At 39.5% G+C, this 14507-nt stretch overlaps 1 protein-coding gene across 1 annotated transcript; it reads left to right on the forward strand.

The window, feature by feature from the left end:
- Nucleotides 1-468: 468 nt before the first annotated feature.
- On the forward strand, nt 469-1389 carry LOC147684484 (olfactory receptor 1f45-like). The gene has a single exon (XM_086939653.1). It carries the CDS (start codon nt 469-471, stop codon nt 1387-1389), a length of 921 nt encoding a protein of 306 aa, XP_086795779.1.
- The last annotated feature ends 13118 nt before the right edge of the window (nt 1390-14507 follow it).

The raw sequence follows: 14507 nt of genomic DNA on the forward strand, positions 1-14507 counted from the left end.
TGTGATTTAGAAGTAACTCGCCATTTCTGATAGGAACACAAAGTTTGCTAATTGGTCAAAAAAGGTCAGGGACTCTGCCATAATAGTAGATCCGGCCCCTTGGATCCTTTAATTAGAATAATATTTGCATGTTCCTCCAATTAGTCTGACTTCATCTGGACTTGGTAAATTACTGAAGCCACCAATAGTATCTGGAAAAAGCATCACCAAATAAACTGGCTGGCACTGTTAACTACCATTAACACACTGATTGTTCCTCACCCCCTGTATTTACATGCACCACCCATGAACTTAGGACTTGGCCAAAGATGGCAGCTTTTGTGTAATTCAGTAGGCAATTGTAGTGAATTTCAATATTGTATTTCTTTCATTGAGACAAAGAGCTCAACATATGTGCTGCATTTCTATCATAGTGTATTAATGATGTCTATTCTGCTCTCTTGTTACAGGCAAATTGACCCAGTGTAGATGGATAATCACACCATCATGGATACATTTGTTCTTGTGGGACTGTCGAGTAATCCCAAGCATGATAGTTTCCTCTCTGTGCTCTTCTCCATCATGTATTTTACCAGCCTGATTGGAAATTTTGCCATTATCTCAGTGATCATCAGAAGTCATCAGTTGCACACCCCTATGTATTTCTTTCTTTGCAGTCTATCGATGGTCGACCTCTGCTTGACAACAGCTACAGTGCCCAAACTGCTGTTTAATCTCTTTTCTGGGCAAAAGACAATTTCATTCTATGGCTGTTTCATCCAGATGTATTTCTTTCTCTGTGCTGGAGTTATGGACGGCTTCCTCCTTGCGGTGATGGCATTTGACCGCTACCTAGCAATCTGCGATCCCATGCACTATACAACCATCATGAGCTGGAGATTGTGTGCCCTACTGGTGTCTGGCTCCTGGGTGATAGTGTCTTTGCATGCATTGATGCACACAGTTATGAGTGCCAGGTTATCTTTCTGCAGCTCCAATGTAATCCATCATTTCTTCTGTGATGTCCCGCCTATGTTAAAGCTTTCATGTTCTATCACTTTTGTAAATGAGATGATCATTTTTACTGAGGGCTCCTTCATCATCATGGGGCCCATGATATTCATTCTGATATCATACGTCAGAATCATATCCACTGTACTTAAGATTCAGTCATCAAAGGGGAGGGGCAAAGCATTCTCCACCTGCACATCACACCTTACTGTGGTTGGATTGTTTTACGGTGCAATCCTCTTCATGTACTTCCGGCCGTCGTCAAGTTACTCTTTAGAATATGACAAAGCAATAAGTGTTGTATACACTGTAGTGACCCCAATGCTAAACCCATTCATCTATAGCTTGCGGAACAAGGAGGTCAAAGGTGCTCTTCGAAAAACCTGGATTAGATGCTGAGACTGTTTATATACAGAAAGGAGGATGGCATGCGGTGTAATGTATCATGAGTGAGAACCACACCAATATTGTGCCTAAAATTGGGGGTCTCAATCTTACAGAAAGTGGAATTTCTGCACCTGCAGGTCTGTCCCTTCCAATCTCCACAGGTGCAGATTTAAAACTCAAAAACCATGTACATGTTATCATGGGCAAAATTATTCGGATAATTTAACACATGAAAATCTGTCAAAAAGTAAAAAATGCTCATTGTTCTCCACAGAAAAATGATTGCTCCTTTTGCAGGATGGGGTGGCACAGAGAGAGGTTTATGAATAAGCATGGGTGAATTTTGCGAATCTGGCGTTCGCGAATTTTGGATATTTGCAAACTTGCAATCCGCAAAATCCGCGAATTCTCGCGAATTTGCGGATTTTTTTTGTGTGTTCGCAAGGGTTTCTGCCAGTTCGCGAGGGTTTTGTACCAGTTCGCAATTGCGAACTTACTTGTCGGCTCGCAACGGTCGCGACTATGTTGTTTCTACGTCTGGTTCATCATCACAGGTTCACAGCACCCTCTGTTTCACCACTGCCACCCTCTGTTTCACCCATGCCACCCTCTGGTACATCAATGCCACCCTATGGTTCATCACTGTAGATTATGGAGGGGAAAAGCAAGCACACCTGCCCTGCTTCAACTGACATGAATTAATTTGGGGTTGATTTATTAATGTGTCACTGTTTTAAAATTCCAGTCTGGCACCTGCTTCCTTATCTGTAATTTGCTTTCTGTTGCAGTGCATTTTTTTTCCAGGACCTTTGTGGCCTACTTGTAGCTATTCTATGAGGCTGCTGTGAGGGTCAGAGCAGGGTCATAGAATTGTTGCAACTAGCAACTGAACTCTGGAGTGGCCCCAGTCAGGAAGCACTACAGAGAATGGTTACTAATGATGAGTTTGAACTTTTGCACCTGCTGAGTGCTTTCAGTTTTTCAAAACTCGTTTTTCTGCAGAACAGCAACTGTAATGCCCCAAACAAACATAGGCAACTGAACTCTGGAGGGGCCCCTCAGGAAGTACTACAGGGAATGGTTACTAATGATGAGTGAACTTTTGCACCTGCTGAGTGCTTTCAGTTTTGCAAAACTCGTTTTTCTGCAGAACAGCAACTGAAATGCCCCAAACAAACTTACTTGTGGAAGTTGATTTCTAAAGTGATCCAAAGAAAGTCAAAAGGCCTCAAATCCAAAAAAGTGCAGGCAAATGTCAACCTGAGGAGTTATTCTGATAAAAATCATCATTTTCAGAAGGTCTATTCTGCTTGCTAGTGGATTTCTTGTGCAGAATTGCAAATGTTGTAATTTCCCGAGTGCGAGATTGTTGCTGCCCGCCGCACCTACATGTACGCAATTGCCAACTCTCGCGATGCGTCGCCAAACTCCCGCGGAATCCCGCAGTAAGATCCAAAATGGCGCAGCACTCGCAAAATATCGAGAAAATCAACTCGGCAAACGCTGAATGATGGTAAGTCAACGCCGCAATATTGTATCACCAAGAAAAAAAATCAGCTGCGTGCGAATTTGCGGATTTTCGGTAAATTCGCGAGAGTTCGCGGATTGCGAATTTACCGAAAATCCGCAAAATCCGCGAGCGGAACGGATTTTCCGCCCATGCTTATTTATGAATCCCCACCAATATTTATGTTTGTGAATGTGCATAAACTTACCACACATTAGCACCCTTTAGAACCCACTCTCTCTCTCTATGCCTTTGTGAAGATTTACTGACACAAACACCATGTGAGCAAAATATTTCATGAAGAGAAACCTAAAGTTTGCGAATACAAAAAACATTTTTCACTCAAAAAAGATATTTGTGTGTATGTCTGTAAAACCTACATATGCAAACATCTAAGTGATTCTTCAGAATAGACAAAAGATTGATCTTTGATTTTACTTCTAGTATCATTTTACAATGATAGATGGAAAGAAATGCCTGGACGGCCTTTTGCAGCCCTTCCTTAATGCTGTATCCAAGAGAAAGTTTTGTTGAGATAAAGGTAACATAACGTGTAGCAATGTGGGTAAGGGGAAACTTAAGTTCTGTTTTCACCCTGAGTCTCACTTATGCTACGATTAAGAGATATGTTTATATATGTTTCTTGAAAATCTCTGACTATCCGGCGAGGGGTGAGTGTCATTGTCTGAATGATTATCTGGGGGGCGGGGGGGTGATGTCCATCAAGTTAGTGTTCTAGTTTCTTATGTGGCCAAACTCTAATAATATTGAAATAAAATGGGCTTAACTCCTGTTAGAATTGACACATCAGCAGAATACGAATGTTGATTATTTAAGCAGCAGAAAAAATATTAAAGTAATGAAACACACCAATAAAATGCCTATACTAATTTAATAAAAATGTGACAACTTTAAGCATTAAAATATGATCAAAATGCAACAAAATCGATAAGGGGATCAGAAGACATTAATTGTTAAAGTAAATGAACCTGCACAAGGCAATTATAATTCAGGGACCTTTTCAACTGTGGCGATGAATGTCACTCTTACACCAAAAAAACATGGCTCTTCCCCCAGCCTTCCACCCCTGCCCCCCCTTAATCAACTCCCTCCGCTTCTAACCCAGGAGTAAGCTACCAGCGCCAGGATACCTGCCAGGTGACAGCCGCGCTCTATAAATGTTTTAAATTAAAAATTAATTAGAAGATGGAGCCATTAAACAGTTCTGTGTCTTAAAGTGTTGGAGGGCAGGGGACACACTCTGTTTTCTCTCAGGCCAGTACACTCAAAAGTATCTCAAAAGGTTCCAGTCTTTTATGACCCTCTTTTAGTAGACTAAACTCAGAGTGCCTTCTATGTCCAATACTCATATATACAATTTATACAGATACAGAATAACTTTCTCCTGGTTACTCATAAAGCTCTTGTTGCATGAAGCTGTTGTGTCTGTTCTAGGCCCAAAACTAACACTACTCACTCTGCAATAACAATCAGATTAATTTCCCAAAAAGGCATTGGCCTTCCAATAGTTCTTGTTGGTTATAGTGAGGGGTAAGAAATAAGGTGTCAGACTGTTGGCCATCCAACCCTTCTGAAAAAGGTCAGTCTTGCAAGATTCATGCAAACTAGCAGTTCTGCAACTGCTATGCAGAACAGAAGAAACAGAACCTTTTGCTTTGTAACCAATTCATGATTATCTCCATAATGCATTAAAAATCAAATACTGGTAAACACAGTTTCCATATAAACAATATTACACACAATCAATAAAAGACTCTGATAAGTTTGGAATAATGAGTTATTGTGTGAAAGATCCAAAATCGATGAAAATAAGTAACATTTTGATGCAGCTTGACCACAGGTCTACCAGCACAAAATATAAAATACCCCAATAGTTGAAATGAATCTATAGCTGAGTACAAAAAACAAATAGAGGATGGGTTGACATAGGCTTTAAAACGAATAAAGGCAAAAGGATGGTTTTTCTTCAAAAGAATTCTCTGAGCATTGCAAAAGCGATCACATTAAAATACACTAGAGGAAAGTCCATGGGCATGGGCAAATGAAATGAGCAAAGAGCTGGGAAAGTTCAGATATGGTTTCCCACTGATAGCTCCAAATCGTCCAATGGGAAGTACATTAGCAAAATAGCATCAGTTGAAGGGGCAAGAAAGGGGTACTTCAATAGAGACCAGAATGCTCTCTGCAAAAAGTCCAAGTCACTACGTATGCTCAGGAAAGTCAACAAGGAAGAGCATAGAGTCTGCACCTCCTCCTATGGAACACTTTTTTACAGTTCCAATAGTAAACTGTGACATTTGTTGTCATACCACCATGGTCTGACCACCATGTGACTGCACTTTCAATCACAATGTACAAATTGGTAAGTTTAATCTTTCTTCCCATTACAATAAAGGGAAATTAATGTCCGTTCTGTTCACATACTTTAGTTGTTTTGTTTTTTTTATTTCTTATTGGGTTTTAGCATTCATTATGACAGATATGGTTCCGTACATTAGTGAAATGCTGTGAAAAATACAAAAACAAGAAGAACCAGATAGATGTTTCCATACATGAGCATTGTGTTATCTAACCGTTTTTGAATTGGTTGGTCCATGTGTACGTACAACATGTTACTGCAGCGTCAGTGTTGTGCACCTTATGATAAAGAACTGTCGGGGAAGGTTGACACTCCTCTCTTAGCGTAATGGTGACCCTGCGTCTCATTTTAGGTGTGATATGTCTCTCTGGGTGTACCTGACGAGGTCGTCGTGATGTGTGTACCTTAATGCTGCTGTGTAAACCTTGTCTGTATGCGTTCCCAAGAAATCTCTGGCGGGGGTACCCCTCCAAGTTGAACTTGCAAACTTTTCTAACCGTTGGATCAAACCAGAGGGAGGGAGGAACTAAAAGAGAGTGGGAGGTTTCCAACGGTGCTTAGTTGGGATTTCCCATATCCCTGGAATCTTGCTTCGGTTAGATGTGGAGATACGGTAGTGTGCGCGGGGTGGAGGGGGCTGACTGGTTCAGGTGTCTGTGGTGGTCCTTACTCTGTCGGGGGGTGAACACATTGTGCGGGTACTGTTTACATACTTTAGTTGACGCAGAATGTATTTACTTTGCTTCTCTTCATTGTTTAAAGTGAAAAAAGGAGTTCTCATGCTTCCACACAAAGAAGTAAAGAAAAGTAGCTGCTTACTCCAGAAGGCAATGAGAAAAGAACAGAAAAAGCAACATTTTGAAAACGTAGCAACACTTCTTCAACTAAGAAAAAATGCAAATCTAAGGGAAAAAACAATTTGATGCATTTAAAGTCATAATTTGCTAGTCAGCAAGAGAATCTCATGTTTAAATTCAAACATAACATTTTCAATATGTTCTATCACATGGGAAAAAACTATAATGTTGTCAACGATTATTGCATAGAAATGGTCCACTTTAACTATGGATTACCACAAAAAAATGCATGCATGTAAAATATTCTCAAAAGTTAATATTATTTTTTGATTTACATATATCGGAACTCCAAATATTATAGAGCATCATTTCTGAAAGTTTAATCCATTTTCCTAGTATCATTTTAATGTTTCACCACTTTCTTATCTCTATGGTGCATTACAATAGAAAACTAAAGATGGTAGGTTACATTACTTGTGTTAACACATTTGCCTGTGAGACTCATTTACAATAATATTTCTTTGTTAATTTCCATTATAGCAAGCATTTTCACTAATACTTTTTATTGGCATTTTGTTTAAAAGGTAAAGTACTTAATTTGTGAAACATGTTAAACACATTGTAGCTCAAATTCATCTATTCATCCAAATCCAAGCACTCTTTCACGGTGCTTGTACCTCAACTTTCCTTAGTTTTGATATTAATTTCTAGATGTATGCAAGGTGCACATTTGTTTTTGTTTATCAAAAATGTGTTCATTGTGATGTAAACAGCAACTTCAGCATTATGCACAAAGAGAATGCCACTAATGGTCTCAAGATAGACATCACTAGTCCTTTACCAAAGTTACCGAACCATTTGCTAACAGTTGACAATTCTTTTCCTGTAATTTCCCCCGCACATTTAGATTTTAACCCTTTCAAATCTTTATTTAAGTCAGTAATGTTTTAATGTAGTTTTCTAAGTCTCTGCTTTTTTTCCAGTATGTAGGCACAACATTGTTGAACCTATAACAACGGACAGACTCTGCACTCCTTTGCAAGAAGTATGTCTAGGTCAAGGCATGTCAGCACCACCATTGATCTTATCAAGATCATTTTAAAATCCACAAAATAAAAATCCCCCCGCTGTACTGGTGGCTAGTTTATCAAGTATGCTAGACAGTTTTCAAATTTTTTGTGAGTTTAGTGCCACTCCTACAAAAGGGATTAAAGCTTAAGAAATATCACCCACTATTTCACTCGCATCAGCACTTCTATTCATTCTCTCACTGTGCTCTTTTTAGTCTTCTTAAATTTGTTTCACATGATAAACATTTGGAAAAACATCTCCCAGGTAACCCCTTACATACCATCCTTTTGGTAACCCACAAATATAATACACACAAGAAAAATTTGGATTGACTCCTTCTAAATATCTTCCTTAGTTCTCGTAAACATCAAATGTATGTTCATATTCAATATTATCCAAAACATATCACAAACCATTGCAAAGGGCTATTTTCCTCCCAGAATTTTGTTGTTGGCACACTACAAATCAGTGACGTGACAAAGAGTCTGAGCACTCAATATAAACCTTTGATTAAATCATGTCTGTCAAAATAGGCACGTCATTGCATCTCTTCCTACTTGCACAAGGCCATGATAATGTGTAGTTATAGGTCGTAACAAACTGTCAGGTAATATAGCTCTACCACCAGAGTAAATTCAAACTTCATCATGCCTTTTTGTACACCCAGCTCGCACCCAGCTTTGCTCTTCTGCAACTTCTTGTAATCTCTTCTCATAGTCCCAGGTCTCAATCAAGGTTAACACCAAAACACTAACAGAATGTGCATTTAAGGCACACTAGTTGGCCAATTAATTAGCATCATTTTTGCCAACTGTCACATAGCCAGTGCCCTACTTGGGAGCTTCGCACTTGCCCATTGCCATTTACGAAGGCAACTGCAGAGACCGCAAAGGTTCCTTACACTTTCTCCATTTTGTATAGGTGATCTGGAGGAAGACTTGAACCCACGCTGTGACCACAGTTGCCCGAAGTCATGCTCGACTCCAAGGCCGTACTAACTATCAGTAAAAATTGTAACAGAGTTGGTCTGCAATGCTGCAAGCTATCGTGAATGTGATCAGCCCAGCCACCTAAGATGAATACACTCCTTGCAACCATGACATTTCCACAACACTTGCAACTGTAGAAACAGCAAATGCATCTTTCAGATTTACTTCATGATTTCTCAAACACGAACCATCTGCAAACAACACATGGCCGGACTCAGGAAAAGGTGCACCCCGAATATCAGGTGTGGGCTTCGTACATATTTCAGTCACGTTCAGACAATCATGCTCAACTTCATCATTCACAGTTTCTTTTCCAGGCAATGACCACAGAGTGGAAGGGTTTAAAATTGTACACCTTTTAAGGGTAACATTCTATGCATTCCAAAAAATCTGCTTATATTTAGTAAGCCTACTATTGGTGAGGTACTTTGTACCGGTACGTGTTAACAGTATATCGACCGGATGTGGTACAAACACAGTAAGTGGATGTTCCATCACTATGCTTTCTCACTGTTCAAAGCTCACATATGCAGAGGTAACTGCTTTCAAACATTCAGGCAATGGTGCAGAAAAAGGGTCGAATCACGTAAAAATAGGCAATCAGTTTCTACTAGTTTCATGCATTTGTGTTTACATTGAAAGAGAGCAGCCTTCTCTTTCACTGCAAAATTCCACAAAGCACATGTTATAAAATCAGGCATTCATGTTTCATGGCTGTTTCCCAAGGCAACTCCTTAAAAGGTCATGCTTCACCTGTTACCATCCACTCCTCTGAACCACTCAGCGCCAGGATGCCTGCAAGGTGACAGTGCGCTTTATAAGTGTCTTAAATAAATAAATAAATAAATAAGGCATTCCCATAGCTAATGTCCTACAAAGCATCCCCTAAGCTCAGTGTAGGCACTCATGCAATTGTCATCCCACAGTACAGGATCAGACGCATCTTTGTGTGTCAACCTCTTTAGAGGTTTTGCTATTAAGGAAAAAGTCGGAAACCATTGTCGACAGTAGCCCACCATTCTGAAGAAGATGCAGACTTTGTTCTGGGTAGTTGGCAGATTCTTGTAAAGAATTGCAGACATTCTTCCTTGTTACATTTTTCTTGCTCCCTTCTCAATGTAATGTCCTAAGTACAGGACTTCAGTTTGACAAAATTGTAGCTTACCCGGTAACACTTTAGGATGATTTTCTGCAAGAAAGTTCAAAACTACAATAGTATTGGTCTTGCAAGCTTCTTTAGTATTTGAGCCCACAAATAGATTGTCAATGTACTGCATTAGCACTGAATGATTTGGCATTTTCAGAGACTCAAGATTCCTTTTGAGAAACGGATAGAACATTGAGGGGCTTTCTGTATACGTTTGAGGGACTCAGAACCATGCCCAAACATGACTGCCGAAATGGAGAGCAAAAACAAGCTGACTCTCCTCATGCAGAGTAATAGAGAAGAAGGTCTGGCACAATTCACTGACTGAAAACCATTTGACGTCGCATGGAATCTGAAATAGTTTCACAGTTGGATTTGGTACCACAGGACAACAATGAACAAGAATGTTGTTCACCCTAAGCAAATCCTACACAATATGATACTTGCCATTTGGCTGGTGTAAACCCATAATGGGAGAGTCACATGGGCTCCCCATTATTTCCTTCAGGATCCATTGCTCAATCATTGAGTCGATCAATGAGGCAATACCAGCAATAGTTTCAGGAGTCAAATTGTATTGTGGGATTCTTCAATATTCTGCATTTGTCTTTTCTGTCAATCGGACTGGTTCAACAATCTTGATTAATCCAAAATCTTTACAGGTAAAGTCCCAGACTACTGATGACACAGTGTCTCTTAATTCAATAAGCCGATCATCTATAGTCAACAAGGAGTACATGCCTACATCTAATTTTCATCTGGTAAGCTTAAAAACAGCATTTTCATCATTGGTTTAAAATTCGATACCATTTGGAGTGCAATAGATAGAACAATTAGGCTCACACAATCACAAATCGATGTAGATTCTTAAAGGACCATATTTTTACTGGAACTGCTTCAGAAATTGAGGTGGACATCTTTTATTTGTAACTCCTTCAACTTGTGTGCTTTCTCCCGAGAGGGGTAGGTTAGGAACCTTTGCTATTCTCACAGAAGAGCGGGCAGCACCAGTGTTGACAAGGAACGAGACATGATTCCCATTTAGCTCTCTATCCACAAATGGACCATACTGGGCTACCTTCAGGTTGTGCCATTTAACAGTCTTCCTCCCACCTCAGGCACCAACATACTGATGGATCCTGATTGAAATCATCTGTCTGCACCAAATACTGCTGTGAGGAACCAGGATTTGGGAAAGAGTTTCTATTCTTCTGCTAAATTTGTTTCACTTTGTTCCTGGATTTTCTGTTGCGGCATCAGTGCTTGTGTTATCTGCATTGTTAGAGGAAAAATAGATTTTTTTACTCTCTGTATTTGTGTCTGTTGAGTCAGAACCGTGGTATCTCCCTGAGACTGTGCACACCCTTCATTTTGTATTTGATTTCCAACATTATTGACATTAAAACTACACTTGTGTTTTCAATGCCCTCATTATCCTCACACATGACATGGATCTCTCTTCAAAGCTGACAGACACATCAACACCTGTTCTAGAATTTACTGAAACACCATGACCTCTACCCAGTGACTGGAAATTCTGCTGCTGAAAAGTATTAACATTCTGTATCATTGAAACTAGATTATGTCTTTCCTATTCCGGAATCTTGTTTTCAAAATACGATTGATTCTGACCGATATGCATATCCTTCATCTCTGCTTTTATTAGCTTTAGCTTTAAATTTGTATGTTTCATTTCTATTTCATACCCACAATATTTTGGGTATAGCAGATGTTCATCAATTGGTTTGTTCTGCCAGCACATCAAGTGCTAAGTAATCATGGAAGTAATTTTAGATCTCAACCCGATCTCTAATCTGCAAACAAATTGTCCTACATCTTTATCAGACATATTTTCCCTACTACAGTTCTGTTTGAAAACCTGGATCAATCAAATGCATGAGCTGATGCTTTAAGTTCCTGCATTATTCCTTCAATTTCTATCCAATCAATCTCTTTAGGAGGAGCAATTTTAGTTTTCAAGTGATTTATTTTTTGCTGGAATTTCTTTAATAGCACTGGTGATGGATCTTCTGTTCTAGGATCGTTGTCTGGCTTTGTATCAGGCCAATCCACAGTAATATTACACTCAGTTCATAAATCTCCTGGAACCACAATGTTAAAGAAGGCATTCAAATTAATCCCCAGGACTTTTGAAATGTTCACAAGCCTTTCAATCTGTCTGTACGATTCAACAGAATGTTCTGTCAAGTTCAGCAATTTATTTGTGAATGACAAAACCTCAGCTCTAGTCCAAGGTATATGTTCAACCATCTACCTACCCATTTCTCTCTTTCACTCCATTTCTTAATCAGTGTCAATATTTCTTTAATCTATAGTGTCATTCCAGTTGGGCTGATATTAGCAAACACTCTTTTGCCAAAATGTTATCCAATGTTCTTTGCAAAACATTTGATTTCTGAACATCACTTTCATATTTTGGAGCTACTTCAATAATTTTTTCATGTGTTGTCTGGCTCGTTGAGTAATATCTTTACAGAGAAACAACAGTTCCTCCTCCTGGTAGTATATAATCAGGATGGACTAAGAGTCCCCTGAATAATTTCTTCAAAATCTACCTTTAGTTTGGCCACATCTAGCCCCTTTTCAACACTTTTACCCCACTGTTGCGTCACGTTTGTGATGCAGCGGTGGCGTAACAAATGCCATCAATTTACAATGTAACGTATCTAGGGAGATGCAACATGTCACATTATACCTGCGCCAGGTATAATGTATGCAGGGTGGGCATTTCCATGCAGGTAAAGACTTGTAAAAGTGATGTAGTGAAATCTACAAGATTTCACTGCATCACTCTAGGATGCCACTTCGTCATAACCTTACGCCTGCTTGAAGTAGGTGCAAGGACTGATGCAGTGTAGTGAGAATAGACCTCAAAATGCATTGCTGGAGTTGCGTCATGCTTGCGACACAACTCCAGCAATGCGTGACTTTTGCCCCAACAGATGCGTCAGAATTTCTGATGCATCTGCCAATCCTTGCGCCATGTGTGCACTATTGTATATATGGTGCACCCATGGTGGTGCAAGGCTTTCTCAGGGTGGTGCAGGGAAAGTGACACATCTCTACAGATGTGTCACTTTCTTGTAAATGTGCCCCCTAGTGTTTTAGCCCCACTGGGACTTGAACTGTTTGACGACTTTTATTTATATTTGAGGTACTGAACACTTTAGGAAAATCATCGTGCTTGTGAAGTAAATCCAATTGTTCTCCTGGAATATTTGAATGCTATTCTCCAGTTCTCCTATCTCTGTTAGTTTCAGATTGTGCAAAAGATGTGCTAGGAACTGAATTTCCCATGGGCACATTAGTCTCAGTAGCAATGTAGCTTATTGCAGGAGGTGCACCTGTTCTGGGGACATAAAATGGTGGTAACCTCTGAACAACTCTGCTTACAGGATCAAATTGTCTATGGTTTAAAGTGGCGCCTGTACTATTGCTTCGAACCAGAACCAGAGATGTCTGAAGCAATGATCTTGTTATCATATCTACTGGACTAGTATATACAGTATTCGTTCCAGCAGGTACAGCAAAGGTATGAGCACTATTTCTCTGTGACCCTGATTTAAAAAGAGGTACAACAAGACCAATCATAACTGAGACAGTAAAAAGCATCTGGAGCATTGAAATTTAAGTGTTCAAAGGAGCTGGTAATTCTGTATCACCCTTTACAGGAGTAACACGCGTAACTTCTTTGGGGTTTACAGGTTCAATTAGCGCATTTGGAACTTCAGGTAGATTTACATTTATCAGTCCTTCACTCTGAGGTTCATTGTATGGTGGTGGTTAATTTATTAACAACTCATTCAGGAAATTATCATCCCTTTCGGTCACTATGTGCTTTCTCTTTTCTTTTAATTTTCCCTTGACATCTCCTTCTACCGATATCAAAATATCAACATGTATAATCTAGTTCCCTTAACAACAACTGCTCCCCATACTTTCTGTTGTGCACCCCATCTAGCTTCTGAATACACATCTATAGTTCTCCTACATCTTCTATGATATTTTGACTTCTCTTTCTGATGAGCTATATGATCCTAAATATGTAATGCTTCAATTTGAGCAGGTCTAGGAGTTGGTCTCATGTCATATATTTTCCTCCTCAAATTCTCAATGATTCTCAAATTAAGTGTGCCATATTGAGGAAATTATAAAACCTCATCTCTCTCTGAAAATGTTGTGCCATTGCTCAAGCCAAGTGCAAAACAAACAATTGATGGACGGCATGATCTGGGTTTAATCCATCATTCTTTTTACTCCCCACGCTTCCCCAGTTTGGACCCAGCAATATACAAATCAGTCTTGACCTTGTTCCTGATGGGAACAGTCCAGCCCGAACAGCCATGTCAGGTCCTACCTGTACCCTAAATAAGCATCCTGGGACCAGTTTTGAGACATCACCCCTCATCAGCCAGGCTAGCGTGAATCCAGTGGCTCAGTAGCACGGGACCCACGTCTGGGCATACCCTTCCCACTTAGGGTGGCAAATGCAAAAGGAACAATTGATGGACAGGGTGCTGAACAATTCAAACATTCACGAAAAATCCAAAGACATTGATGCAATCCTTTTTCCATTATTATAACGTATGCTGGTGTACCTTATGATGGTATATCCTCTTCTATTCTAACAGGTGTAGTTACATCTCCCTGCATTAATTTTCGTAAAGCTCTGTAAACTTCTGCAACTGCTATGTGGAACAGAAGTAAAAGGGCCTGGTGCCCTGTAAACAATGTATGATTATCTCCATAATGCAATAAAAATCAAATAGTAAGCACAGTTTCCCGAGAAACAATATTAGACACAATCAAGAAAAGACTCACACAAGTTTGGAATATTTAGTTACTGTATTAAAGATTGAAAATCCATGAAATTAAGTAACATTTTCAGCATTTCAGTCATGAGTCTACCAGGATGTAATATGAAATCACACATTAGTTTAAATGAATCAATAGTGCAGAAATCTAATTGAGGATGGTTAGACATAGGCTTTCTATTACCAATAAAGGCAAAAGTATGGTTCTTTTTCAAAAGAATTCTCTAAGGCAAAAGGGATCAAGTTAAAACCCAGTAGGTAAATGTTCATGGGCATGAGCAAAGAAAATGAGTAAATATTTTGGAGAGTTCAGATCTTTCTCCCCAGATAGATCCAAATCGTTCAAAGAGCAAGTTCATTAGCAAAATAGTATTGGTGGAAGGAGCAAGAAAGGGGCTCTGCAA

The sequence above is a fragment of the Lissotriton vulgaris genome, chromosome 10, assembly GCF_964263255.1.
Source record: "Lissotriton vulgaris chromosome 10, aLisVul1.2, whole genome shotgun sequence".
Taxonomy (NCBI): domain Eukaryota; kingdom Metazoa; phylum Chordata; class Amphibia; order Caudata; family Salamandridae; genus Lissotriton; species Lissotriton vulgaris.

Bases quoted from the DNA above. Each gene is read 5' to 3' on its own strand.
- LOC147684484 (XM_086939653.1), top strand. From the start codon at position 469: ATGGATAATCACACCATCATGGATACATTTGTTCTTGTGGGACTGTCG.